Here is a 26,484-nt window from a genome sequence, read left to right as displayed (position 1 = left end):
TCCATGCCTAGCTGTCTTTGGACTAAGAGTCAACCGCACTGTAGCACATGTCTGGAGTCTCACCTAGGCCAAACTGGGTAAAGATGACAGATTTCCTTCCCTAAAGAACAATAAGTGAACCAAATGGTTCACTACACGTAACAAGACAAGGGAGTATTTAGTGAATGGCAGGGCAGAGGAACAAATGGATCTTGGGGTAATTATTCACAGGTCCCTGAAGGCAGCAGAGCAGATGAATAGGGTAGTTAAGGCAGCATATGGGACACTTGTTTTTATCATTTGTGGCACAGAGTATTAAAGCAAGGAGATAATATGGAATTGTACAGAGTATTGGTTAGACCACAGCTGGAGGATTGTGTGCAGTTCTAGTCACCTCACCATGTCCTGTACCTGTCCTGGGAGCATTTGATGGGGACAGTGTAGAGGGAGCTTTACTCTGTATCTAACCCCGTGCTGTACCTGTCCTGGGAGTGTTTGATGGGGCCAGTGTAGAGGGAGCTTTACTCTGTATCTAACCCCGTGCTATACCTGTCCTGGGAGTGTTTATTGGATTCAATGCAGACACAATGTGATATACATTCAGTGCCACAATTCCAGTTGACATCTCTCAGCCGAAGTCCACCAACATTTTAAATGGCAAAATGTGAAGACAAAGAAAAGATTTAATGTACAGTACATCAGGCGATGAAGTGACGAGGAAGCTGTGACAGTGCTGGGGAAATGCGTAGCGAGGGTGTGTCTTTTGACAGTTCCGGGGACAGCCCGGAGTGTCTGTGAACCAACCTCACGACGGAGAAACCCATCCATTTCTGGGAATGCTCGGAAACACACACACACGCCACAGGTCAGTGGGCGGAGGTCACCTCGGTTGTGGATCTCCAATCGACACCTCCTCACTTCTCTCCACGCTCTCGTGTGTCCTTCTCTCACGTGCAAGTTTCTTCCTGTCCTTCCTTGATATTGCCGCCTGGACGATTTTCCTAAACTTTGCCATGACAGCCAAAAACATCTCCCACTCTCGAGTTCACAGATAAAGTCCATAGTCGGAAAAAGCCAGTGTCCAAGGTGCAAAAAGCAGATGAGAGGTGTTTATACCCAGCATCACCCCCCCAGCAGCATCCTTCCACTCCCCCCCCTTCCCCACCCCCACCATTAAGACTCACGCTGAGCATGTACTCCTGCTGTGTAAATGCTGAATGGCTGGAAGGGGCTCGAAGCCCGTCTGTCCTTGGCGCCCGGACCTGCGGAGGTGGAGGGGTGGGGGAGTCTCAACATTGGCCGCTGGGAGGGAGAAGGGAGGATGGTCTGTCGGGACGGCGCTCCTCCCTTTCTCTCTACTGGTCAAATTCCTCCAGTCGGATGCGGTGCGGGTCCTCAGGGTGGCGCAGAACCACCCCGTAACGCAGGAGGGCCTCAACAAACGGTGGCCAGAAGGAATCATCGAGCTCCAGGTAGGGGTCATGGGGGGTCTTCATCGTCTTGGTCATGAGGTGCTGAGAAAGACAGAGACAGGCTCAGAGAGTGGGGAAGAGAGAGAGACAGAGAGGAGGGGATGAGCATCCAGTGCACCGACACTGACACTTGTGTCCGAATTGGCAACCCTGAAGCACACCGACCGAGGCGCCAAACAAGAGTGTGGTGGTGAAGCGTTGGAGGAGGGCAGGGGGGCTCCCACTAGGCCAGCCCCCACCCTCATTAACCTCAAACTCAAACTCTGCAGCCCCCCACCCCCCCAACACCAGCTCGGGTTCACCCATCACCCCTCAGGAGTGGTTAGCACTGCTGCCTCACAGCTCCAGGGAGGCTCTCTGCGTGGAGTTTGCATATTCTCCTCACGAAACCGCACCCCCCCCCATCCCCACCCCAATGCCCGCTGACCCACACTGGCCCCCACCTGGCAACGTCTCCATTATCAAATTCTCACCCTCGCTTTCGAATCCCTCCCCATCTCTGTAACTCCTCCAGCCGCGCCAATGCTCCTTATCTGTGTAACCTCGCCGGGTGGGGGGACACCCCAATAGACAAGCTATTTTCGAGTAACGTGACAGCATTCCCTGTCCTCCCCCCACCCATATGAAGATACGCCCGTCCTTACCTCGAGAATCTCATGCAGAGTGATGAAGCCGGCTGCGTTGTCGCCTCTGGTGGAAGCCAACCTCTGAAAGCAGAAAACCGTATTGAGATTAATGAGTACCAGGCTGGACCCCAGATCAGCCAACGAGCATCCCATCAAACAAGAGGTGGGAGGTACACACACACACACACACACCCACACCCACCCCTGACCAGAGTGAATCATGGGAATTGTCATGATGCACCAGGTGGCCATTTGGCCTATCCTGCCTTCTACAGCTCCTCCACCCAGTCCCCTGAACATTCCCCTTTGGGAAGCCTCAATTGAACCTGCCTCCCCCCACACTCTCAGACAGCGCCTTCCAGATCCTAACCACTCGGTGTGTGAAAAACTCTCTCCTCGTGTCTCCGTCGCTTCTTTCTCCAATCACCTCCAATCTGCGTCCCCCTCTGGTTCCCCATCCTCCCACCAATAGGAACAGTTTCTCTCTCTCTACTGTGTCCCGAACCCCAAACCCCCCGCCTCATGATTTTGAACCCCTCCATCAAATCTCCTCTTAACCTTCTCTTCTCCCAAGGAGAACATTCCCAATTTCTCCCAATCTATCCATGGAGTCCCCTCATCCCAGGAATCATTCATACAATCAATGTCTACAACGCATGAGTCCATTGACCCCTTTGAGTCTGGACTAGCTCTCTGAAAGAGTTCTCCCTGATCCTACTCCCCCACCTTATCCCCGTGACCCTGCATATAAGAACATAAGAAATAGGAGCAGGAGTAGGCCAACTAGCCCTTTGAGCCTGCCCCGCCATTCAATCTGATCATGGCTGATCTGTCGTGGCTCAGTTCCACATTCCCGCCCTCTCCCCATAACCCTTAATCCCCTCGCTTATCAAAAACCCATCAACCCGTGTCTTAAAAATATTTAGCGAGGCAGCCTCCACCACTTCAACGGGCAGAGAATTCCAGAGATTCACCACCCTTTGAGTGAAGAAGTTCCTCCTCAACTCCGTTCTAAACCGCACCCCCCTTTATCTTGAGGCTGTGCCCCCTAGTCCTACTATCCTTTCTGAGCGGGAAGAGCCTCTCCACCTCTATCCTATCCATCCCATTCATCATCTTATACGTCTCAATGAGATCTCCCCCTCATTCTTCTAAACTCTAACGAGTACAAGCCTAATTTACTCAGCCTCTCCTCATAGCTCAACCCCCTCAACTCCGGCATCAGCCTAGTAAACCTCCTCTGCACTCTCTCCAAGGCTAAAATATCCTTGCGTAAGTACGGCGCCCAAAACTGCACACAGTACTCCAGCTGCGGCCTCACCAATGCCCTATACAGCCGCAGCAAGACCTCCCTACTTTTATATTCAATCCCCCTCGCGATGAAGGCCAGCATCCCATTCGCCTTCCTGACCACCTGCTGCACCTGCAAGCTGGGTTTTTGCGACTCATGCACAAGGACCCCGAGGTCCCTCTGCACCGTCACCTGCTGCAGTTTTTCTCCATGTAAGTAATAATCCTTCCTACCATTATTCCTACCAAAGTGGACCACCTCACACTTGCCAACATTAAATTCCATTTGCCAGTTCCTGGCCCATTCGTCCAGCCTATCTAGATCCTTCTGTAGACTCTCCCCAACCTCCACACAATTTGCCTTTCCACCAATTTTGGTGTCATCAGCAAATTTCGACACCCTACACTCGGTTCCCTCCTCCAAATCATCTATATAAATGGTAAATAGCTGAGGCCCCAGCACCGACCCCTGGGGCACTCCACTAGTCACCGTCCGCCAATCCGAATAGCACCCATTGACCCTCACTCTCTGCCTCCTATTTGACAACCAGTCCTCTATCCACGCTAACACCCTACCCCCAATTCCATGCCCCCTGACCTTCTGCAATAACCTCTTGTGAGGTACCTTGTCAAACGCCTTCTGAAAATCAAGAAAGACCACATCCACCAGCTCTCCTCTATCCACCGCCCTAGACACATCCTCATAGAACTCCAGTAAATTTGTCAGACACGACTTCCCTTTAACGAAACCGTGCTGCATCTGCTCTATCAAGCAGTTCCCCTCAAGATGCCTTGCTATTTCCTCCTTGATGACGGATTCTAACATTTTACCTACAACAGACGTTAAACTAACAGGCCTATAATTCCCCGCCTTTTGCCTGGCACCCTTCTTAAACAACGGCGTAACATTAGCCATTTTCCAATCTTCCGGCACTTCCCCGGAATCCAGCGACGGCTGGAAAATAACCACCAAGGCATCCACTATCACCTCCGCCATTTCTTTCAGGACCCTCGGATGCATTCCATCCGGTCCTGGGGACTTGTCCACAATCACAATATTCCCTCTATTCAGACTGTGATCCAATCCCCGTCTGAACCCCTCAATCGAACCTACCTCCAACCACCCTCACATGAAGCTTCTTCCCGATTCCAGACACCCTCTGGGTGGAATCATTTCTCCTCACATCACCTCACCTCCTTTCTGTCCACGGTTTAGAATCTGTGCTCTCTCCATCTTGATGCTCTCTCTCAAAGGGGAACTGTTTCTGACTATTTACCCCATCCAGATCCCTCAGAATCTTGAATCGATCAGGTTCCCTCTCAGCTGCCTTCTCTCCAGGGAGAACAGTCCCAGCCTCTCCAATCTGTCTTCCGAGCTACGGTTCTTTATCCCTGGAATCATTCTTGTGAATCTCCTCTGTACTCTCTCCAGTGCCTTCACATCCTTCCTCAAGTGTGGCCCCCAGAACTGGAGGCAGTGCCCCAGGTGAGGCCTAACTGGCTTCTTACACAAGTTCAACCTGAGATTCTCACCCTCTGTACTCAGTGCCCCCACTAATAAGACTGAGGACACAATGCTTTAACTGCTCTCTCAGCCTGCCCTGCCACCTTCCATTCTGGCCTTCCTTTTCCAACCTAACTCTCTCACTAAAGCCTTCATGTCATTCCTACAGTGGCACCCAGACCTAGACAGAATAGTCTCAGAGGTTTACAGCATGGAAACAGGCTCTTCGGCCCAACTTCTCCACGCCGCCCCTTTTTTATCAACCTTAAGCTAAGCCCAATTGCCAGCGTTTATAAGAACATAAAAAATAGGAGCAGCAGTAGGCCATCTAGCCCTTCAAGCATGCCCCGCCATTCAATAAGATCATGATTGATCTGAAGTGGATCAGCTCCACTTTCCCACTTTCTCCCCATAACCCTTAATTCCCCTGTCTATCAGAAACCTATCTATCCATGACTTAAATATATTCAGCGAGGTAGCCTCCACCACTTCAACGGGCAGAGAATTCCAGACATTCACCACCCTTTGAGTGAAGAAGTTCCTCCTCAACTCCAATCTAAACTGCCCCCACCTTATCTTGAGGCTGTGCCCTCTAGTCCTGCTATCCTTTCTAAGCAGGAAGAATCTCTCTACCTCTACCCTATCCATCCCCTTCATTATCTTATACGTCTCTATAAGATCCCCCTCAGCCTTCTAAACTCTAACGAGTACAGACCCAGTCTATTCAGTCTCTCTTCATAGGCTAACCCCCTCATCTCCGGTATCAGCCTAGTGAACATTCTCTGCACTCCCTCCAAGGCCAATATATCCTTCCGCAAGTGCGGCGACCAAAACTGCACACAGTACTCCAGCTGCGGCCTCACCAGTACCCTGTACAGTTGCAGCAAGACCTCCCTACTTTTATATTCTATCCCCCTCGCTATAAAGGTCAACATTCCATTCACCTTCTTGATCACCTGCTGCACCTGCAGACTGGGTTTTTGCGACTCGTGCACAAGGACCCCCAGGTCCCTCTGCACCGTAGCATGCTGCAGCTTTTCACCTTTTAAATAATAATCCCCCTACTATTATTTCTGCCAAAGTGGATAACCTCACACTTGCTAACATTATACTCCATCTGCCAGGCCCTCGCCCAGTCGCTCAGCCTATCCAGATCTCTCTGCAGACTTTCCACACCCTCTACGCAATTTGCTTTTCCACTCATCTTCGTGTTATCAGCAAATTTTGTCACCCTACACTCAGCCCCCTCCTCCAGATCATCTATGTAAATGGTAAACAGTTGAGCCCCCAGCACCGATCCCTGTGGCACTCCACTAGTCACCAACTGCCAACCAGAATAGCACCCATTGATTTCAACTCTCTGCTTCCTATTAGACAGCCAATCCTCTATCCACGCTAACACCTTACCCCCAACTCCGTGCACCCTAACCTTCTGCAGCAACCTTTTGTGAGGTACCGTATCAAACACTTTTTGGAATTCTAAAAACACCATATCCACCAGTTCCCCTATCTACCGCACTAGTCACATCCTCTTAGAAACCCAATAAATTTGTTAAACGTGACTTCCCCTTAACGAGTCCGTGCTGCATCAGCTCGATCAAACCATTCTTTTCTAGGTGCCTTGCTATTTCTTCTTTGATGACGGATTCTAGCATTTTTCCAACTACAGACGTTAAACTAACCGGCCTATAATACCCTGCCTTTTGTCTGCTACCTTTTTTAAACAGCAGCATAACATTAGCCGTTTTCCAATCTTCCAGCACTTCCTCGGAGTCCAGCGAATTTTGATAAATAATTATTAAGGCATCCACTATCACCTCTGCCATTTCTTTCTGCACCCTGGGATGCATTCCATCCGGTCCCGGGGACTTGTCTACCTTCAGTCCCGCTAGTCTATTAAGCACTACCTCTCTAGTGACAGTTATCACATTAAGGCCCTCATCTCCTGCCATCCTTCTATCTTTAATATCCGGTAAACTATTCGTGTCCTCCTCCGTGAAGACCGAGGCAAAAAAACTTATTTAAAGCCTCAGCCATTTCCTCATCGCCCACTGCTAAATCCCCCCTCTCATCTTCCAAGGGTCCAACATTCACTCTAGTCAGTCTCTTCTTCTTGTTTGGCCCATGTCCCTCTAAACCCATCATACCCATGTAACTGTCTAAAACCTTTTTAAAAGATAAAATTGTACCCGTCTCTATGACCACCTTTGGCAACTTGTTCCAGACACTCATCACTCTGTGTGAAAAAACTGGCCTTCTGGACTAGTATTCCATTTGAGGCTGCAGTACTACACGTACAGAAATCTTACTACGACTATACATTGTGCTGGTGAGACCATGGCCTGGGGTACCAACTGCATACTGACACAGTGATTACACTGCCGCCTCACAGCGCCAGGACCTGGGTTTGATTCCCGGCTCGGGTCACTGTCTGTGTGGAGTCTGCACATTCTAACCATGTCTGTGCGAGTTTCCTCCAGGTGCTCCAGTTTCCTCCCACAATCCAAAGATGTGCGAGTTGATTGGCCATGCTAAATTTACCCCTAGTGTCAGGGGATTAGCAGGGTAAATGAGTGGGGCTACAGGGATCGGAGATGGGTGGGGTTGTGGTTGGTGACGGCCGTCGTGTGCACTGTGGGGTTTCTATTTACCCAAGAAGGGATTCGCAGAATCCTACCATGCAGGAGACAGCCATTACAGCCCATTGAGGCTGCACTGACCACAATCCCAATCAGGCCCTATCCCTGTGCATTAACTCTGCTAGTCCCCCTGACCACTAAGGTAAATTTAGCACGACCAATTCACCTAATCCACACATCTTTCAGACATAGACAGGATGCAAGACTGGGCGGAGAAGTGGCAGATGAACTTCAACCCAGATAAGCGTGTGGTGATTCATTTTGGCAGGTCAAATGGGATGAAGGAATATAATATTAAGGGTAGGACTCTTAGCAGTGTGGAAGATCAGAAGGATCTTGGGGTCCGGGTTCATAGGACTCTCAAATTGGCTTCGCAGGTAGGGGATGTGATTAAGAAGGCTTATGGTGTACTGGCCTTTATTAAATCGAGGGATTGCGTTTAGGATTCGGGAGATTATTTTACCTACAACAGACGTTAAACTAACAGGCCTATAATTCCCCGCCTTTTGCCTGGCACCCTTCTTAAACAACGGCGTAACATTAGCCATTTTCCAATCTTCTGGCACTTCCCCGGAATCCAGCGACGTCTGGAAAATAATCACCAAGGCATCCACTATCACCTCCGCCATTTCTTTCAGAACCCTCGGATGCATTCCATCCGGTCCTGGGGACTTGTCCACAATCAGCCCCTCCAGTCTGTCGAGCACCGCCTCTCTAGTAACAGTAATGTCATCGAGACCCTCCAGTCCTACCACCTTTCCATCTCTAACATCCGGCAAATTATTCATGTCCTCCTCCGTGAAGACCGAAACAAAAAAGTTATTCAAGACCTCCGCCATATCCCCATCCCCTACCACTAAGTCCCCCTTCTCATCCTCTAAGGGACCAACGTTCACCCTAGCTAGCCTCTTCCTTTTTATATATTTATAAAAACTCTTGCTATCCTTTTTTATATTAAGCGCTAGCCCAGCTTCATAGTTTCTCCTACCCTCCTTTATCAACTTCTTTGTCAATCTTTGTTGACATTTAAACCTCTCCCAATCCTCTTCTCGCCCACTACTCTTAGCTACTCTAAACGCCTCCACTTTTAATTTAACACTTTCCTTCACCTCCTTTGTTATCCACGGCTTATTACCTCTCCTCCTACGGTCCTTTTTGACCATCGGAATAAATTTCTGCTGAGCACCAAGAAAGATCTCCTTAAAGATCCTCCACTGCTCCTCAGCAGACCTACCTTGCAACGCGCTCCCCCAGTCCACATTCGCCAATTCTTCTCTCATCCTACCGTACTCCCCTCTGTTCAAACAAAGGACGCGTGTCTGGGAACCCACTTTCTCCTCCTCCATCTGCACCAGAAACTCCACCATACAATGATCACTCTCCCCAAGAGGATCCTTCACCGCAAGTTCCCTAATTCTACCCGCCTCATTACATAGCACCAGATCCAAGATAGCTCGCTCCCTCGTCGGCTCCAACACACACTGTTCGAGGAAATTATCCCGGCAGCATTCCAAGAACTCCTCCTCGAGCCCACCGCGTCCAACATGGGTCGACCAATCAATATGCAGATTGAAATCCCCCATAACCACGGCAGTCCCATTCCTGCACGCCGCACTTATTTGTGCGTTAACAGCCCGCCCCACCTCCAGATCATTATTGGGGGGCCTATAGACGACACCCACCAGCGTCTTCCTCCCTTTGCTGTTCCTAATCTCCACCCACAACGATTCCACCTTCTGCTCCAATATCATCCCTCGCTATCACCCTGATGCTATCCTTAATCAGCAGAGCTACGTGCCCCCCTTTTCCCTCCTGCCTATCCTTCCTGAACACCACACCCTCCCCCCCCCTAATTAGTTTAAAGCCCTGTCTACAGTCCTCTTTACACGATTAGCCAGCACTCTGATCCCAGCACGGTTCAGACCAACCCCATCCCACCTGAACAGGTCCCACCTACCCCAATACTGGTGCCAATGCCCCATAAATTCAAACCCATTCCTCCCACACCAATCCCTGAGCCACCCATTCACTTCCTTAATCCTATCAACCCTACGCCCGTCTGCACTCGGTTCAGGCAGTAGCCCAGAGATGACCACCTTGTCGGTTCTACTTTTTAATTCCATTCCCAGCTTTTCAAACTCCCTCCCCAGATCCTCAGTTTGCATTTTGCCTACGTCGACGGCACCCACATGAACAACTACGACCGGATTCTCACCCTCCCACTCCAGGTTCCTCTGCAGCCCAGATGTTAGAATTCGTCATCAAGGAGGAAGTAGCGAGGCATCTTGAGGGGAACTGCTTGATGGAGCAGACGCAGCACGGTTTCCTTAAAGGGAAGTCGTGTCTGACAAATTTACTGGAGTTCTATGAGGATGTGTCTAGGGCTGTGGATAGAGGAGAGCTGGTGGATGTGGTCTTTCTTGATTTTCAGAAGGCGTTTGACAAGGTACCTCACAAGAGGTTATTGCAGAAGGTCAGGGGACATGGAGTTGGGGGGAGGGTGTTAGCGTGGATAGAGGACTGGTTGTCAAATAGGAGGCAGAGAGTGGGGGTCAATGGGTGCTATTCGGATTGGCGGACGGTGACTAGTGGAGTGCCCCAGGTGCTGGGGCCTCAGCTTTTTACCATTTATATAGATGATCTGGAGGAGGGAACCAAGTGTAGGGTGTCGAAATTTGCTGATGACACCAAAACTGGTGGAAAGGCAAATTGTGCGGAGGGTGGGGAGAGTCCACAGAAGGATCTAGATAGGCTGGGCGAATGGGCCAGGAAATGGCAAATGGAATTTAATGTTGGCAAGTGTGAGGTGGTCCACTTTGGTAGGAATAATGGTAGGAAGGATTATTACTTACGTGGAGAAAAACTGCAGCAGGCGACGGTGCAGAGGGACCTCGGGGTCCTTGTGCATGAGTCGCAAAAACCCAGCCTGCAGGTGCAGCAGGTGGTCAGGAAGGCGAATGGGATGCTGGCCTTCATAGCGAGGGGGATTGAATATAAAAGTAGGGAGGTCTTGCTGCGGCTGTATAGGGCATTGGTGAGGCCGCAGCTGGAGTACTGTGTGCAGTTTTGGGCGCTGTACTTACACAAGGATATTTTAGCCTTGGAGGGAGTGCAGAGGAGGTTTACTAGGCTGATGCCGGAGTTGAGCTATGAGGAGAGGCTGAATAGATTAGGCTTGTACTCGTTAGAGTTTAGAAGAATGAGGGGAGATCTCATTGAGACGTATAAGATGATGAATGGGATGGATAGGATAGAGGTGGAGAGACTCTTCCTGCTCAGAAAGGATAGTAGGACTAGGGGGCATAGCCTCAAGATAAAGGGGGGGGCGGTTTAGAACGGAGTTGAGGAGGAACATCTTCACTCAAAGAGTGGTGAATCTCTGGAATTCTCTGCCTGTTGAAGTGGTGGAGGCTGCCTCGCTAAATATTTTTAAGACGCAGGTTGATGGGTTTTTGATGAGAGAGGAGATTAAGGGTTATGGGGAGAGGGCGGGAATGTGGAACTGAGCCACGACAGATCAGCCATGATCTTATTGAATGGCGGGGCAGGCTCGAAGGGCTGGTTGGCCTACTCCTGCTCCTATTTCTTATGTTCTTATAATGCTGCAGCTGTATAAGACCCTGGTCAGACACCACTTGGAGTACTGTACTCAGTTCTGGTCGCCTCATTACAGGAAGGATGTGGAAGCTATTGAAAGGATGCAGAGGAGATTTACAAGGACGTTGCCTGGATTGAGTGGCATGCCTTATGAGGGTAGGATGAGAGAGCTCGGTCTTTTCTCCTTGCAGAGAAGAAGGATGAGAGGTGACCTGATATAGAGGTGTATAAGATGTTGAGAGGTATTGATCGGGTGGATTCTCAGAAGCTTTTTCCCAGGGCTGAAATGGCTGCCACAGAGGACACAGGTTTAGGGTGCTGGGGAGTAGGTACAGAGGAGATATCAGGGGTAAGTTTTTCACTGAGGGTGGTGGGTGAGTGGAATTGGCTGCCAGTGGTGGTGGTGGATTCGACAGGGTCTTTTAAGAGACTTCTGGACGAGTACGTGGGATTTAGTAGGATTGATGGTTATAGGTAAGCCTAGTAGGTAGAGATGTTCAGCGCAACTTGTGGGTCGAAGGGCCTGTTTCTGCTGTGGTTTTTCTATGTTCTATCTTTGGATTGTGGGAGGAAGCTGGAGCATCTGGAGGAAACCCACATACACATGGGGAGAACGTGCAGATGCCACACAGACAGTGACCCGAGCTGGGAATTGAACACAGGACTCTGGCATTGAGGTTGCAGTGCTAACCACTGTGCTACCGTGCCGTTCCGGGGACCTGCAGGGTTTTTACCTGATTGAAGTGTGGCTCGGAGCGCTGTACACATGCAAACACGTGATACAGGCTCATGGGGATCCCTAACTGGGAACCGGAGGTGGGGGGGGGGGGGTTGGAGCACAGAAATATAAAGAGGTCCTACTACAAGTGTGCGGGTGAGAACGCATCTGGAATAACCGTGTAGTTTTGGTCTTCAGAGTTAAGAAAGGATGCACTCACACCAGGTTCCGGGACAGCAAAGATTTACTGGACGGGGCGTCCCCGGATGAGGGGGGAGGAAACATTGTCCTACGAGGAGAGGCTGAGTAAATCAGGCTGATATTCTCTGGAATTTCAAAGAACGAGAGGCAATCTACATGGAACCGTACAGAATTGTGAAGGGCTTCGACACTGAGAGACTACTGACGCTGGGAGGGGGAAGTGTGGGGGAGGAGCGGAATTCGCAGGACCAGGAGAAGGCCATTGAGCCTGTTCTGCCATTCAATGAGGTCATGGCTGATCTGTGGCTTAACTCTACATATGTGGACATGCCGGCGTTGGACTGGGGTAAACACAGTGAGAAGTCTCACAACACCAGATTAAAGTCCAACAGGTTTATCTTGTAGCGCGAGCCACTAGCTTTCGGAGCGCTGCCCCTTCATCAAGTGAGTGGGAGCTCTGTTCACAAACAGGGCATATAACGACACAAAGTCAATTTACAAAATAATGGTTGAAATGCAAGTCTTTACAGGTAATCAAGTCTTAAAGGTACAGACAATGTGAGTGGAGAGAGGGTTAAGCACAGGTTAGAGATGTGCATTGTCTCCAGCCAGGACAATTAGTGAGATTTTGCAAGCCCAGGCAAGTTGTGGGGGTTACAGATATCACGGCATGAACCCAAGATCCCAGTTGAGGCCGTCCTCATGTCATGCTTAACAATCACTAGGCATACTGTTGGGGAACACTTCAGCGGTCACAGGCATTCAGCCTCTGATCTTCGGGTGAGCGTTCTCATCAACAGCCTTCACGACACACGACAGCGCAGAGTCACCAAGCAGAGACTGATAACCAAGTTCCGCACACATGAGGACGGACTCAACTCATGCCTGGTTTCATCGGTCAGGATGTGGAGATGCCAGCATTGGACTGGAGTAAACACAGTAAGAAGTCTCACAACACCAGATAAAAGTCCAACAGGTTTATTTGATAGTAAAACCACAAGCTTTCGGGGTTTGCCCCTTCGTTAGGTGAGTGGAGTGTTCTGGTCTCAGACAGACCATATAACAACACGCACAGTTTACAGAATACTGATTAGAATGTGAGTCTTTACAGCTAATCTGCTATTCAAGTCTTAAAGATGCAGACAATGTGAGTAGAGAGAGCATTAGGTTAAAGAGGTGTGTACTGTCTCCAGACAGTACAGTAAGTGAGGTTTTGCAAACCCAGGCAAGTTATGGGGGTTACAGATACCACGACATGAACCCAAGATCCTGGTTGAGGCCATCCTCGTGTGCGGAACTTGGCTATCAGTTTTTGCTCAGGGACTCTGCGCTGTTGTGAGAAAGGATATCCCGAAGCATGGGACACTGGGGAGACCATGCAGATGCTACAACAGATGAACGAACACTGCTCGACAATCACCAGGCAAGACTGTTCCCTTCCTGTTGGTGAACACTTCAGCGGTCATGGGCATTCGCCCTCTGATCTTCAGGTAAGCATTCTCCAAGGCGGCCTTCACGACACACGACAGTGCAGAGTCGCTGAGCAGAGACTGATAGCCAAGTTCCGCACACATGAGGACAGCCTCAACCAGGATCTTGGGTTCATGTCGCACTATCTGTAACCCCCATAACTTACCTGGGTTTGCAAAACCTCACTTAATGTACTGTCTGGAGACAACATCTCTTTGACCTAATGCTCTCTCCACTCACATTGTCTGCATCTTTAAGACTTGAATAGCAGGTTAGCTGTAAAGACTCACATTCTAATCAGTATTCTGTATACCGTGTGTGCTGAAATATGCCCTGTCAGAGACCAGAACTCTCCATTCACCTCACGAAGGGGCAAACCCCAAAACTTGTAGGTTTACTATCAAATATACCTGTTGGACTTTAACCTGGTGTTTGAGACTTCTTACTGTGTTCATCAGTCAGAACACTGAATACAGGAGTTGGGACTTGTTGAAGGTGTACAAAACATTGGTAAGGCCACACGTGGAATACTGTGCACAGGTCTGGTCACCCTGTTATAGAAAGGATATTATTGAACAAAAAAAAGAGTGCAGAAAAGATTTACTAGGACGCTACTGGGACTTGATGGTTTTAAGTTATAAGGAGAGGCTGGATAAACTGGGACTTTTTTCTCTGGAGTGAAAGAGGCTTAGGGGTGACCTTATAGAGGTCTATAAAATAACGAGGGGCATAGATCAGCGAGATTGTCAATATCTTTTCCCAAAGGTAGGGGAGTTTAAAACTAGAGTGCATAGGTTAAAGGTGAGTGGGGAGAGATACAAAAGTGTCCAGTGGTTAGCACTGCTGTCTTTCAGCACCAGACGCAGATTAAATTCTTGCCTTGGGTCACTGTGTGTGGAGTTTGCACATTCTCCCTGTGTCTGCGTGGGTTTCCTCCGGGTGCTCTGGTTTCCTCCCATAGTCCAAACATATGCAGGTTAGTTGGATTGGCCATGTTAAATTGCCCCTTAGTGTCAGGGGGATTAGCAGGTTAAGAATGTAAGGTTATGGGAATAGGATCTGGATGGGAACGTAGCCAGTACAGACTCGATGGGCTGAATGGCCTCCTTCTGTACTGTAGGGATGGGGGCTGGGTGTGGAGTTGAAGGCCAAGATGGAATTGAATGGATCGGACGGGCTGAATGGTCTCCCCAGGTCTGGTGCTCTCTGCTTACCGCTGCCTTTCGGCCAACTTCTGCCTCAGCCGGGGGAGGGTAATGCACGTCCAAGAAGTTTCCCAAAGCTGACAGGAGTTTCTCCTTTTGCAATGTCACCTTCTCCATGTTAATTTTCATTTTCTGGATCACGCTTGGGGTGGGGGAAGGTGGAGTGAAAGAAAGCAAAGAGAAAAGTACCAACATCAGTTAAGTTGACCCTCCTCCAGCACCAACACCCCACCCCCAGCACCGACCCTCCACCCCCCAGCGCCGACCCCTTACCTGTTCTTGGAGAGCGTGAGAAAATCTTGCTGCTGCTGATCCTCCAGCTTCTCCTGCAGCACCTTCTCCATCTCCAGCTGTTCCTGCAGCCATTTCTGTTCCCTGCAAAAATACCGGGGAAATCACAGGAATTACCAGAAATAAGGAACAAGCCATTTGGCCCTTCGAAGCCTACTCCCCCATTTGATAAGAACGTGTCTGATCTGATTGTATCCTCAACTCCACCTGTCTGTCCTCCCCTTCATACGCATAATCCTCAACACCCTACCCCCCGCCCATTGATCAGAAGTCTGTCTTCAATGGGAGACCCCCCATTCTGAAACTGTGTCCCCTCCCCCACAGTCCTAGATTCCAGCCCCCTGCCTCCAACTCGCACCACCTTCACCCCAAGAATCAGCCCAGTGAACCTTCTCTGAATGGCCTCCGATGCGAGTAGACCCCTCCTTCAGTAAGGGTAAGGAGACCAGAACTGTTCGCCGTACACCAATTGCAGAAACACCAACTCCCTGTACAGCGGAGCAAGACTTTTATATTCATCTCCCCCACTCTTCCTTACTCCAAATGCAGAAACGGGAAGGAGGTATTCAAGATGGAAGCGCACCACAGATATGACAGTGGCCATTCTGCCCCACACGGAATGTCCTGTCCCTCATCCACTCGAGTCTAGATGGTGGGCAGTGAACATCCAGAGGAACGGTGGTAACCAGAGAGCACCCAGGGAGGAGAATCAGCGCTCTCTGGTCAGAAGGCTGCATTCCCTCTGAGACACAGCAGTGACTATCCAGCATCCACAGCTGCCCCAAGACTGTGGCTGGCTCAGAGCTCAGCGTGCAGGCGGACTGTTCAAACAAGGTCCCAGGGTAACGAGGAAATAGAAAACGTAACGAGCAGGATTATCCATCGAACCTCTCCAACTCCTCCTGCAAAGATTTCTTCCTTGCTCTCACGCATGAGAGGATCATCTCCAGCTGTCTGTCTGTGTTCTGTAACTGATGGACAAAGAAGTAGCCTCAGGTTTCATCTCAGTAACGAAGTTCATCAAATAATTAAAGAGTAAAGCTCCCTCTACACTGTCCCCCATCAAACACTCCCAGGACAGGTACATCATGGGGTTAGAAACAGAGTAAAGCTCCCTCTACACTGAAATGATCTTACCTCTTGTTTCCCCAAACATGTCAGCACCTCCTGGTTGGCGAGTAAAGCTGCAAGCATTTAAAACAGAAGAGAAAAATGTGATAACTGACACAAGACCCCCAGATTTAGGAGCAGGAGGTGGTCACTTGGTCCCTCGAGCCCCACCCCCCCATTCTAAGATCACAGCTGATCTGAGTGTGGCCTCAACTCCACTTCCCCCCAACTCTTCCTATAACCACCTTGTCAATCAGAAACAGACTGGCCACACTCAGAAGAAATTCCTCCTCATCTGTCTTCAATGGGAGACCCCCACATGCTGTCGCTGTTCCCCCACCCACTCCACCATTCTAGATTCTCTCATGAGAATTGTTGTGGTCCTAAAACTACAGGATATAGATTGAACAGAATTGGCCCATTTAGCAAACCCCCACCCCCAAGCCTGTTACACAGAACAGGAGACCATTCAGCCCCTCTTGAGCCCATTACCCAGAAACAAGGAGGCCATTCAGCCCATTAACACTTTCAGTCCTTTTTAGACTCTGTTCCAACCATCCCACCTTGTCCCAGATTCATCTCTTCCCCCAACCAGCAAGAAATAGTTTTTCGCTCTCTCTACACCCTGTCTGAATGTCAAACTTCCATCAACCCCCAAACCTCTAAATCCCCAGGAATACAAACCCGAGTTCCTGCGTAATCTCCTCCTCAGCATTTAACCCCTTAGAGCCCAGGAAACATCCCAGTAAATCCGTACTGAACTCCTCTGCCTGATGTCAGTATATTCCTTCCTGAGGTGTGGGACCCCAGCTGCTGTCAGTGCATCACAGTTCGGGTTACAGCCTCAGTCTCAACTTACGTTTTGGGGTACGGTTCCTTTGGACACTGAGCTCTGCCAGGAGGGCTCTTTCACGCGCCAACAACACTGCGAGCTGTCCAGTGTATAAAATAAATAAATATGTCAGTAATCCAGGGATCACAATCAGACTACCATCAGAAACTGTTCCTCAGCGACAGCACAGGATATCACACCTCTCTGGACACAGCAGTCAGAAACACACAGCGCGGCGCCCCCTCGGCGCCGACCCTCCCACAGCGCGGCGCCCCCTCAGCGCCGACCCTCCCACAGCGCGGCGCCCCCTCAGCGCCGACCCACCCAGGGGGCACCGACCCTCCCACAGCGCGGCGCCGACCCTCCCACAGCGCGGCGCCCCCTCAGCGCCGACCCACCCAGGGGGCACCGACCCACCCACAGCACGGCGCCCCCTCGGCGCCAACCCTCCCACAGCGCGGCGCCCCCTCGGCGCCAACCCTCCCACAGCGCGGCGCCCCCTCGGCGCCAACCCTCCCACAGCGCGGCGCCCCTTCGGCGCCAACCCTCCCACAGCGCGGCGCCCCTTCTTTCCATTGCAGGCAGGTCCAACCTGCTGAAAGGATGAAAAGTCGAGGAAGACTCACCGGATTGTCCGAATCCTGGATCACCTCTCTCGCATCAGCAAGGGTCAACTTGTTCTGAAACTGAACAGCAAGGATTTACAAGGATATTACTGGGACTGGAAGGATTTAATTATAAGGAGAGGTTGGGACTTTTTTCCTTGGAGCATAGGAGAATGAGGGGTGTCCTTATAGAGGTTTATAAAATCATGAGGTCCTTAGATAAGGTGAGTAGCCAAGGTCTTTTTGACTGGGAATGGGAGTCCAAAAGTAGATGGCATAAGATGAGGGGAAAGATTTAAAAGGGGCACAAAGCACAAATCAGCACGGAAAACAGGCCCTTCGGCCCAACTAACCCGTGCCGCCATTTCAACATTGTGAGTCCCCTCTTCCACCCATGACCCTTGTCTATGCTTATGGCATTCCATGTCGGAAACCAGATTGAGGGGAGACTAATTTAGGGACAATTTGTTACACCAATCTGCCTAAGAGCACATCTTTGGGGTGTGGGAAGAAACCGGAGCACCCGGAGAAAACCCACGCAAGCACGGGGAGAATGCTCAAACTCCCACACACACTGGCCCAAATCCAAGTATCTGCACAGCAAACAGCAACACGAGGGGCAACTTTTTCCACATTGAGGTTGGTGTGTGTACGAGCTGCCAGAGGTGGTGGTAGAGGCGGGTACAATAGCAACACTTAAAAGACATTTGGGCAGGTACATGGATAGGAAAGATTTCCAGGGATATGGGCCAAACACAGGGAAATGGGACTAGTTCTGTTTAAAAAAAAACCTGGTCAGCATGGACGAGTTGGGTCGAAGGGCCTCTTTCCGTGCTGTATATCACTATGAATATGTTTCATATGGAGAGACCGCACTAGGAGGGCTCACGAATACTCTCCCTGCATCTTATTTGAGGATAAGATGACGTCACAGTACCCAGCACAAGGGAGAAAAGGTAGTGGGGAGAGGGGCAGTAAGAACTATTTTATTCTTTTCTGGGGGCATGGCTGGCCAGGCCCAGCATTTGTTGCCCATTCCTAATTGACCCTCGAGAAGATTGTGATGATCCACCATCTTGCAGTCTCCTGTGGCGTTGATACACCCTCAGCGCTGTTAGGGAGAGAGTTCCAGGAGAGCGTACAGACTTGCAGGCAGTGGGTGTTCCCCATGGCACCTGCTGCCCTTGTCCTTCCAGGGGTAGAGGTGGCGGGTTGGTCAGGGAAAATGTTACAGCGGTACTCAGACAGGATAGATTCAGGGGCTTGTCTACAGAGGCCCGATGGGGGGAGCTGAGAAACAGGAAAGGTATGGCCACATTAATGGGGTTGTATTATAGTCCACCTAATAGTCTGCGAGAATTGGAGGAGCAAATCAGCAGAGAGATGGCTGACAACTGCAAGAAACACAAAGTTGTGATATTAGGGAATTTTAATTTTCCACATATAAGAACATAAGAAATAGGAGCAGGAGTAGGCCATCTAGCCCTTCGAGCCTGCCCCGCCATTCAACAAGATCATGGCTGATCTGTCGTGGCTTAGTTCCACATTCCCGCTTTCTCCCCATAACCCTTAATCCCCTCTCTTATCAAAAACCCATCAACCCGCGTCTTAAAAATATTTAGCGAGGCAGCCTCCACCACTTCAACGGGCAGAGAATTCCAGAGATTCACCACCCTTTGAGTGAAGAAGTTCCTCCTCAACTCCGTTCTAAACCGCCCCCCTTTTATCTTGAGGCTGTGCCCCCTAGTCCTACTGTCTTTTTTGAGCGGGAAGAGTCTCTCCACCTCTATCCTATCCATCCCATTCATCATCTTATGCGTCTCAATGAGATCTCCCCTCATTCTTCTGAACTTTAACGAGTACAAGCCCAGTATATTCAGCCTCTCCTCATAGCTCAACCCCCTCAACTCCGGTATCAGCCTAGTAAACCTCCTCTGCACTCCCTCCAAGACCAAAACATCTTTGTGCAGGTGCAGCGCCCAAAACTGCACACAGTACTCCAGCTGCGGCCTCACCAATGCCCTATACAGCCGCAGCAAGACCTCCCTACTTTTATATTCAATCCCCCTCGCGATGAAGGCCAGCATCCCATTCGCCTTCCTGACCACCTGCTGCACCTGCAAGCTGGGTTTTTGCGACTCATGCACAAGGACCCCGAGGTCCCTCTGCACCGTCGCCTGCTGCAGTTTTTCGCCCCGTAAGTAATAGTCCTTCCTACCATTCTTCCTACCAAAGTGGACCACCTCACACTTGCCAACATTAAATTCCATTTGTCATTTCCTGGCCCATTCGCCCAGCCTATCTAGATCCTTCTGCAGACTCTTCACACCCTCCACACAATTTGCCGTTCCCCCAATCTTGGTGTCATCAGCAAATTTTGAAACCCTACACTTGGTTCCCTCCTCCAGATCATCTATATAAATGGTAAAAAGCTGAGGCCCCAGCACCGACCCCTGGGGCACTCCACTAGTCACCAACCGCCAATCCGAATAGCACCCATTGACCCCCACTCTCTGCCTCCTATTTGACAACCAATCCTCTATCCACGCTAACACCCTACCCCCAACTCCATGTCCCTCGACCTTCTGCAATAACCTCTTGTGAGGTACTTTGTCAAACGCCTTCTGAAAACCTAGAAAGACCACATCCACCGGCTCTCCTCTATCCACCGGCTCTCCTCTATCCACCGCCCTAGACACATCCTCATAGAACTCCAGTAAATTTGTCAGACACGACTTCCCTTTAATGAAACCGTGCTGCGTCTGCTCTATCAAGCAATTCCCTTCAAGATGCCTCGCAATTTCCTCCTTAATGACAGATTCTAACATTTTACCTACCACAGACGTTAAACTAACCGGCCTATAATTCCCCGCCTTTTGCCTGGCACCCTTCTTAAACAACGGCGTAACATTAGCCGTTTTCCAATCATCCGGCACTTCCCCGGAACCCAGCGACGTCTGGAAAATAACCACCAAGGCATCCACTATCACCTCCGCCATTTCTTTCAGAACCCTCAGATGCATTCCATCCGGTCCTGGGGACTTGTCCACAATCAGCCCCTCCAGTCTGTCGAGCACCGCCTCTCTAGTAACAGTAATGTCATTAAGACCCTCCAGTCCTACCACCTTTCCATCGCTAACACCCGGCAAATTATTCACGTCCTCCTCCGTGAAGACAGAAACAAAAAAGTTATTCAATACCTTAGCCATATCCCCATCCCCTACCACTAGGTCCCCTTTCTCATCCTCTAAAGAACCAACATTCACCCTAGCCAGCCTCTTCTTTTTTATATATTTATAAATATATTTTATATTTATTTATATATTTATATTATATATTTTATATATTTATAAATTATAGATTAGGACTCGCATACTGTTAAAGGTTTAGACGGAGCAGAGTTTGTAAAACGTGTTCAGGAAAATTTTCTACATCAGTATATAGAGGTGCCAACTAGAGAGGATGCAATATTGCATCTGCTATTGGGAAATGAGTTAGGGCAGGTGATGGATGTGAGTGTGAGGGAACACTTTGGATCCAGTGATCATAATGCCATTAGTTTCAGCCTGATCATGGATAATGATAGATCTGGTCCTCGGGTTGAAGTTCTAAACTGGAAAAAGGCCAAATTTGATGAAATGAGAAGGGATCTGGGAAGTGTGGGTTGGCACAGGCTGTTCTCTGGTAAGGATGTGAATGGAAAGTGAGAGACCTTCAAAGGAGAAATTTTGAGAGCGCAGAGTTTGTGTGTTCCTGTCAGGATTAATGGCAAGGTAAATAGGAATAAGGAACCTTGGTTCTCGAAGGAGATTGTAATGCTGATTAAGAGGAAGAGAGAGTTGTATGGAAGGTACAGGGAGCAAGGAACAGATCAGATGCTCGAGGAGTATAAAAAATGCAAGAAGCTACTTAAGAGGGAAACCAGGAGGGCTAAAAGAAGACATGAGGTTGCTTTGGCAGGCAGAGTTAAGGAAAATCCAAAGAGCTTCCAGAGGTATGTTAGGAGCAAAAGGAAAGTGAGGGATAAAATTGGTCCTCTTGAAGACCAGAGTGGTAGACCGCGTATGGAACCAAAAGAGATGGGGGAGATACTAAATGGGTTTTTTGCATCCGTATTTACTGAAGACGTGGGCATGGGGTCTATGGAAATAGGGCAGACAGGTAGGGTGGTCATAGAACCTTTACAGATTAAAGAGGAGGTGGTGCTGGCTGTCTTGAGGCAAATCAGAGTGGATAAATCCCCAGGACTGGACAGGGCATTCCCACGGACCTTGAAGGAGGCTAGTAGTGAACTTGTAGGGGCCCTGGCAGACATATTTAAAATGTCAATATTCACAGAAGAGGTGCCGGGTGATTGGGGGGTGGCTCATGTTGTTCCATTGCTTAAAAAAGGTTCCAAAGAAAATCCTGGAAATTATAGGCCAGTAAGTTTGACGTCAGTGGTGGGCAAGTTATTGGAAGGTGTGATAAGGGATAGGATCTACAAATATTTGGATAGACAGGAACTTATTAGGGAGAGTCAACATGGCTTTGTGTGTGGTAGGTCATGTTTGACCAACCTATTAGAGTTTTTCGAGAAGATTACCAGGAAAATGGATGAAGGGAAGGCGGTGGATGTTGTCTACCTGGATTTTAGCAAGGCCTTTGATAAGGTCCCTCATGGGAGGTTAGTTAGGAAGGTTCAGTCGCTAGGTATACATGGGGAGGTAGTAAATTGGATTCAACACTGGCTCAATGGAAGAAGCCAGAGAGTTGTTGTGGAGGATTGCTTCTCTGAGTGGAGGCCTGTGACGAGGGGTGTGCCGCAGGGATTGGTGTTGGGTCCATTGCTGTCATCTATATCAATGATCTGGATGATAACGTGGTAAATTGGATCAGCAAATTTGCTGATGATACAAAGATTGGAGGTGGAGTGGACAGTGAGGAAGGTTTTCAAAGCTTGTAGAGGGATTTGGACCTCTGGCCATTTGCCATTGGGCTGAAAATTGGCAAATGGAATTTAACGCAGACAAGTGTGAGATAATGCACTTTGGAAGGACAAGCCAAAGTAGAACGTACAGGGTAAATGGTAGGACTCTGAAGAGTGCAGTTGAACAAAGGGATCTGGGAATACAGGTTCAGAATTCCTTAAGAGTGACGTCACAGGTGGACAGGGTCATAAAGAGTGCTTTTGGTACATTGGCCTTTATAAATCGGAGTATCGAGTATAAAAGTTGGAGTGTTATGGTAAGGTTGTATAAGGCATTGGTGAGGCCAAATTTAGTGTATCGTGTAGTTTTGGTCACCTAGTTACAGGAAGGATGTAAATAAGGTTGAAAGAGTGCAGAGAAGGTTCACGAGGATGTTGCCGGGACTTGAGAAGCCGAATTACGGAGAGAGACTGAATAGGTTAGGACTTTATTCCCTGGAGTGTAGAAGAATGAGGGGAGATTTGATAGAGGTGTATAAGATTTTGATGGGTATAGATAGAGTGAATGCAAGCAGGCTTTTTCCACTGAGGCTAGGGGAGAAAAAAACCAGAGGGCATGGGTTAAGGGTGAAAGGAGAAAAGTTTAAAGGAAATATTAGCAGCGGCTTCTTCACGCAGAATGGTGGGAGTGTAGAATGAGCTGCCGGATAAAGCGGTAAATGCGGGGTCACTTTTAACATTTAAGAAAAATTTGAACGGGTACATGGATGAGAGGGGTGCGGAGGGATATGGTCCAAGTGCAGGTCAGTGGGACTAGGCAAAAAATGGTTTGGCACTGACAAGAAGGGCCAAAAGGCCTGTTTCTGAGCTGTAATTTTCTATGGTTCTATGGTTTGGGCAGCACTGTCGAAGGAGCTTTGGTGAGTTGCTGCAGTGTATCTTGTAGGCGGTACACAATGCTGCCACTGTGCGTGGGTGGTGGAGGAAGCAAATGTTGAAGGTGGGTGGTTAGTGTATCGATTGAGTGGGGGACTGGTTTGTCCTGGTTGGTGTCGAGCTTCTCAAGTGTTGTCGGAGCCACACTCATCCAGGCCACTGGGCAGGAAGAAAGAGTTACTCGCTGCAGAATGGAGATGGTGGAAAGGACAGCAGGGCAACAGTCGTTAGAAGTGCAAGCAAGAACGCAGAGGTGGCGGGAGGGATGGGGAAGAGAAGAGACTGCCAATGCCTCACCTCTCCCAGCTCTCTCCAGGCCTCGTTACACTCCTCCAGTAGCTCTTCTTCCGCAGACTCAGAGAGGCAGGTGGCGTTCACAAGCGGCGGGGGGAGGTGACTTTGATAGAGAGCCGAGCGCCGTGCCAACTCCTCGGCCTGTGGGAATCACAAGGTTAAAGACCCGCGGTTCACACGGCAACACTGAATACAACGCGAACGGGTCAGCACCACAGAGATCCACTGGAGAACTCAGGGAGGCCATTCGGACCATCAAACGTTACTGGCACTCCTGCAGAGCAATACAGTCAGTCCCATTCCACACCCAACACCTCCCCCCCCATTCACTCCAAGGAGAAATGACCACTGTCCAGTTTTGCCTCATGCCACAAACCTCTCCCCCTCTCCAGCTTCGCCTCATGTCACGAAACCAACCCTCCCCCCCTTTGCGGGGAATGGCAACAAAGTGCCTGGACCAGGAATTGAATTCTGGCCTGATCACAGCAACCGCACTACATTCTTGGAGGTGGAGGTAGGGGTTAATCCCACAGCAGTGACAGGCCCCGCAGGAACATTGTTGCTTCTGGAAACTGTGGCACTAAAGGGTGGCAATTTCCACGTTCCAAACACCACAGAAATCCAAAGGAAGGGCTCGAGCGGACAATTGCGAAGCAGAGAAACGAGTGGATTCTGGACACACTCACCTCCTTCATAATCTCGTCTTGTACATCCTGTCAAATAAAGACAAACAAAAGTTCAGGATTCAGTGAGCTTGCCTCACTGAGTACGATTTTCTGATTAAATCCCCAATTGCTGGAGTTCGACAGCCTATAAAAGATTGCCAGCGAAGGATTGGCCACCTTCCCCACCCCGTGGGATCCTTCTTTGCACACATCAGCATGCCCGTGCTTCAGAGAGAACCACAGCCAGTTTGATTCCCCCCCACAACCCCAGACGGGGCTGGAAGGATTAAATTCCGAGGACGGGTCACGTAAATCACAGAACCCCTACAGCGCAGCAACTGGCCAGGCGTCCCTAGAAAGGAAGTATGCAGTGTCCCTAGAAAGGAAGTATGCAGTGTCCACGGGTGCAGTTGACGCCTTCCGTGCCCACTGGGCACCGCAGGGGCTGGGATGTATTATAGACTCTGACAATCACATTTTAACTTGATGTTTTAAGTTTCTTTTTGACTTTGTTTTTTTGTTTGGGCTGTCCCCTTCTTTTTAGGGAGCTGCCCCTTTTAATTTGTCCCTAAGTTAATTTGAGTTTGTTTATTTGGTTGGTGTCAAAAGAGATACCCAGGCCCTCCCCACACTAGTTTCTTTGTTCTCACAAGTCGGCTTACATTAACGATGCAATGAAGTTGCTGTGAAAATCCCCTAGTCTCCACACTCCGGTGCCTGTTCGGGTACACCGAGGGAGAATTTAGCGCGGCCAGTGCATCCTAACCAGCACGTCTTTCCGACTGTGGGAGGGAATCGGAGCGCCCGGAGGAAACCCACGCAGACACGGGGAGAACGTGCAGCCTCCACACAGACAGTGACCGAGTAACCGCCCCAAATCTCAGACTCACCATGAGCACCTCCGGAGAACGGCGACTCCCAGCTCCACAGGACCTGAGAAACCGTCACCTGACCAGGGAAAGAGGGCAAAGTTAGAATTGTGTCTCCGCTCTGCAACACAACCACAGCTCCCCATATCGAGTGTGGGTGAGATGGGGGGGGGGGGGGGCAGTGGGGAGATTTACATCCAATTCATTCAGTACACCTGGAATGACCAGATAGTGACCATACTCACACAGACAGAGACAGTCAGTCAGACAGACAGACAGACATGCGGACAGTCAGAGTCAGACTCTCAGTCAGTCAGTTATATTTCTGCCCCTCACTCTCTCTCTCTCTCTCTCGAGTTTGTTTTCTTTCCAATCGGAAAACCCGTTTCGCTTTTTGGCGCCAAACCGCCAAGTCCCCGCGTCACTTCCGGCGCCCGCAGCCTAGATAGAGCTCGTTCTCGGCAACGTCACTTCCGGCAATGTCGGCCCAGACCCCGGATGTTCTCCCAGCACCGCCCCCCCCACCCCACACACACACACACACACGTTCAGTGTCCAAACCCACCGCAGTATCCAGAACCTCCCCCCCCGCCCCTCCTCCACTAATTGAGAGACAATTTACCATGGCCAATCTCCCTAACCTGCACATCTTCGACCATGATGTGGAGATGCCCGGTATTGTGCTGGAGTAGGCACAGTAAGAAGTCTCACAACACCAGGTTAAAGTCCAACAGGTTTATTTGGTAGCACAAGCCACTAGCTTTCAGGGCTCTGCCCCTGCATCAGGTGAGTGGGAGTTGTGTTTGCAAACAGGGCATATAAATACACAAACTCAATTTACAAAATAATAGTTGGAATGCAAACCTTTACAGGTAATCAAGCCTTAAAGGTGTAGACAATGTGAGTGGACAGAAGGTTAAGCACAGTTAAAGAGATGCGTATTGTCTCCAGCCAGGACAGTTAGTGAGATTTTGCAAGCCCAGACCAAATGATGGAAGTTACACATTGTGTGACATGAGCCCAAGATCCCAGTTGAGGCCATCCTCATGTGTGCAGAACTTGGCTATCAGGTTCTGCTCAGCGATTCTGCGTTGTCGTGTGTCGTGAAGGCTAACTTGGAGAACGCTTATCTGAAGATCAGAGGCCAAATGCCCTTGACTGCTGAAATGTTCCCCAACAGTAAGGGAACAGTCTTGCCTGGTGATTATCGAGCAGTGTCCATTCATCTGTTGTCGTAGCGTCTGCATGGTTTCCCCAATGTACCATGCCTCG

General features: G+C 49.7%; 1 protein-coding gene across 1 annotated transcript; it reads right to left on the bottom strand.

Annotated features, from left to right (window-relative positions):
* Positions 1-1,160: 1,160 nt before the first annotated feature.
* On the bottom strand, positions 1,161-25,301 carry cenpk (centromere protein K). Its single transcript, XM_080183644.1, has 11 exons — positions 25,234-25,301; positions 24,365-24,391; positions 23,682-23,819; positions 17,561-17,620; positions 16,962-17,034; positions 16,130-16,176; positions 15,881-15,963; positions 14,975-15,076; positions 14,711-14,843; positions 2,096-2,158; positions 1,161-1,493 (listed from the first exon to the last, which is right to left on the bottom strand). Exons 1-11 carry the CDS (start codon positions 25,234-25,236, stop codon positions 1,335-1,337), a joined length of 888 nt encoding a protein of 295 aa, XP_080039770.1. The 5' UTR covers positions 25,237-25,301; the 3' UTR covers positions 1,161-1,334.
* Positions 25,302-26,484: the final 1,183 nt, after the last annotated feature.

Source organism: Carcharhinus amblyrhynchos, unplaced genomic scaffold (genome assembly GCF_965287045.1).
Source record: "Carcharhinus amblyrhynchos unplaced genomic scaffold, sCarAmb.v2.hapA chromosome_357, whole genome shotgun sequence".
NCBI lineage: Eukaryota > Metazoa > Chordata > Chondrichthyes > Carcharhiniformes > Carcharhinidae > Carcharhinus > Carcharhinus amblyrhynchos.
This window is presented reverse-complemented; position numbering and strand designations above follow the sequence as displayed.

Excerpts from the sequence above, each read along its gene's own strand:
- cenpk (XM_080183644.1), bottom strand. Across the intron at positions 23,820-24,364 it reads AAGACGAGATTATGAAGGAG|GCCGAGGAGTTGGCACGGCG; the intron begins GTGAGTGTGTCC and ends TGATTCCCACAG. Across the intron at positions 15,964-16,129 it reads CATGTTTGGGGAAACAAGAG|TTACAGAACACAGACAGACA; the intron begins GTAAGATCATTT and ends TTTGTCCATCAG.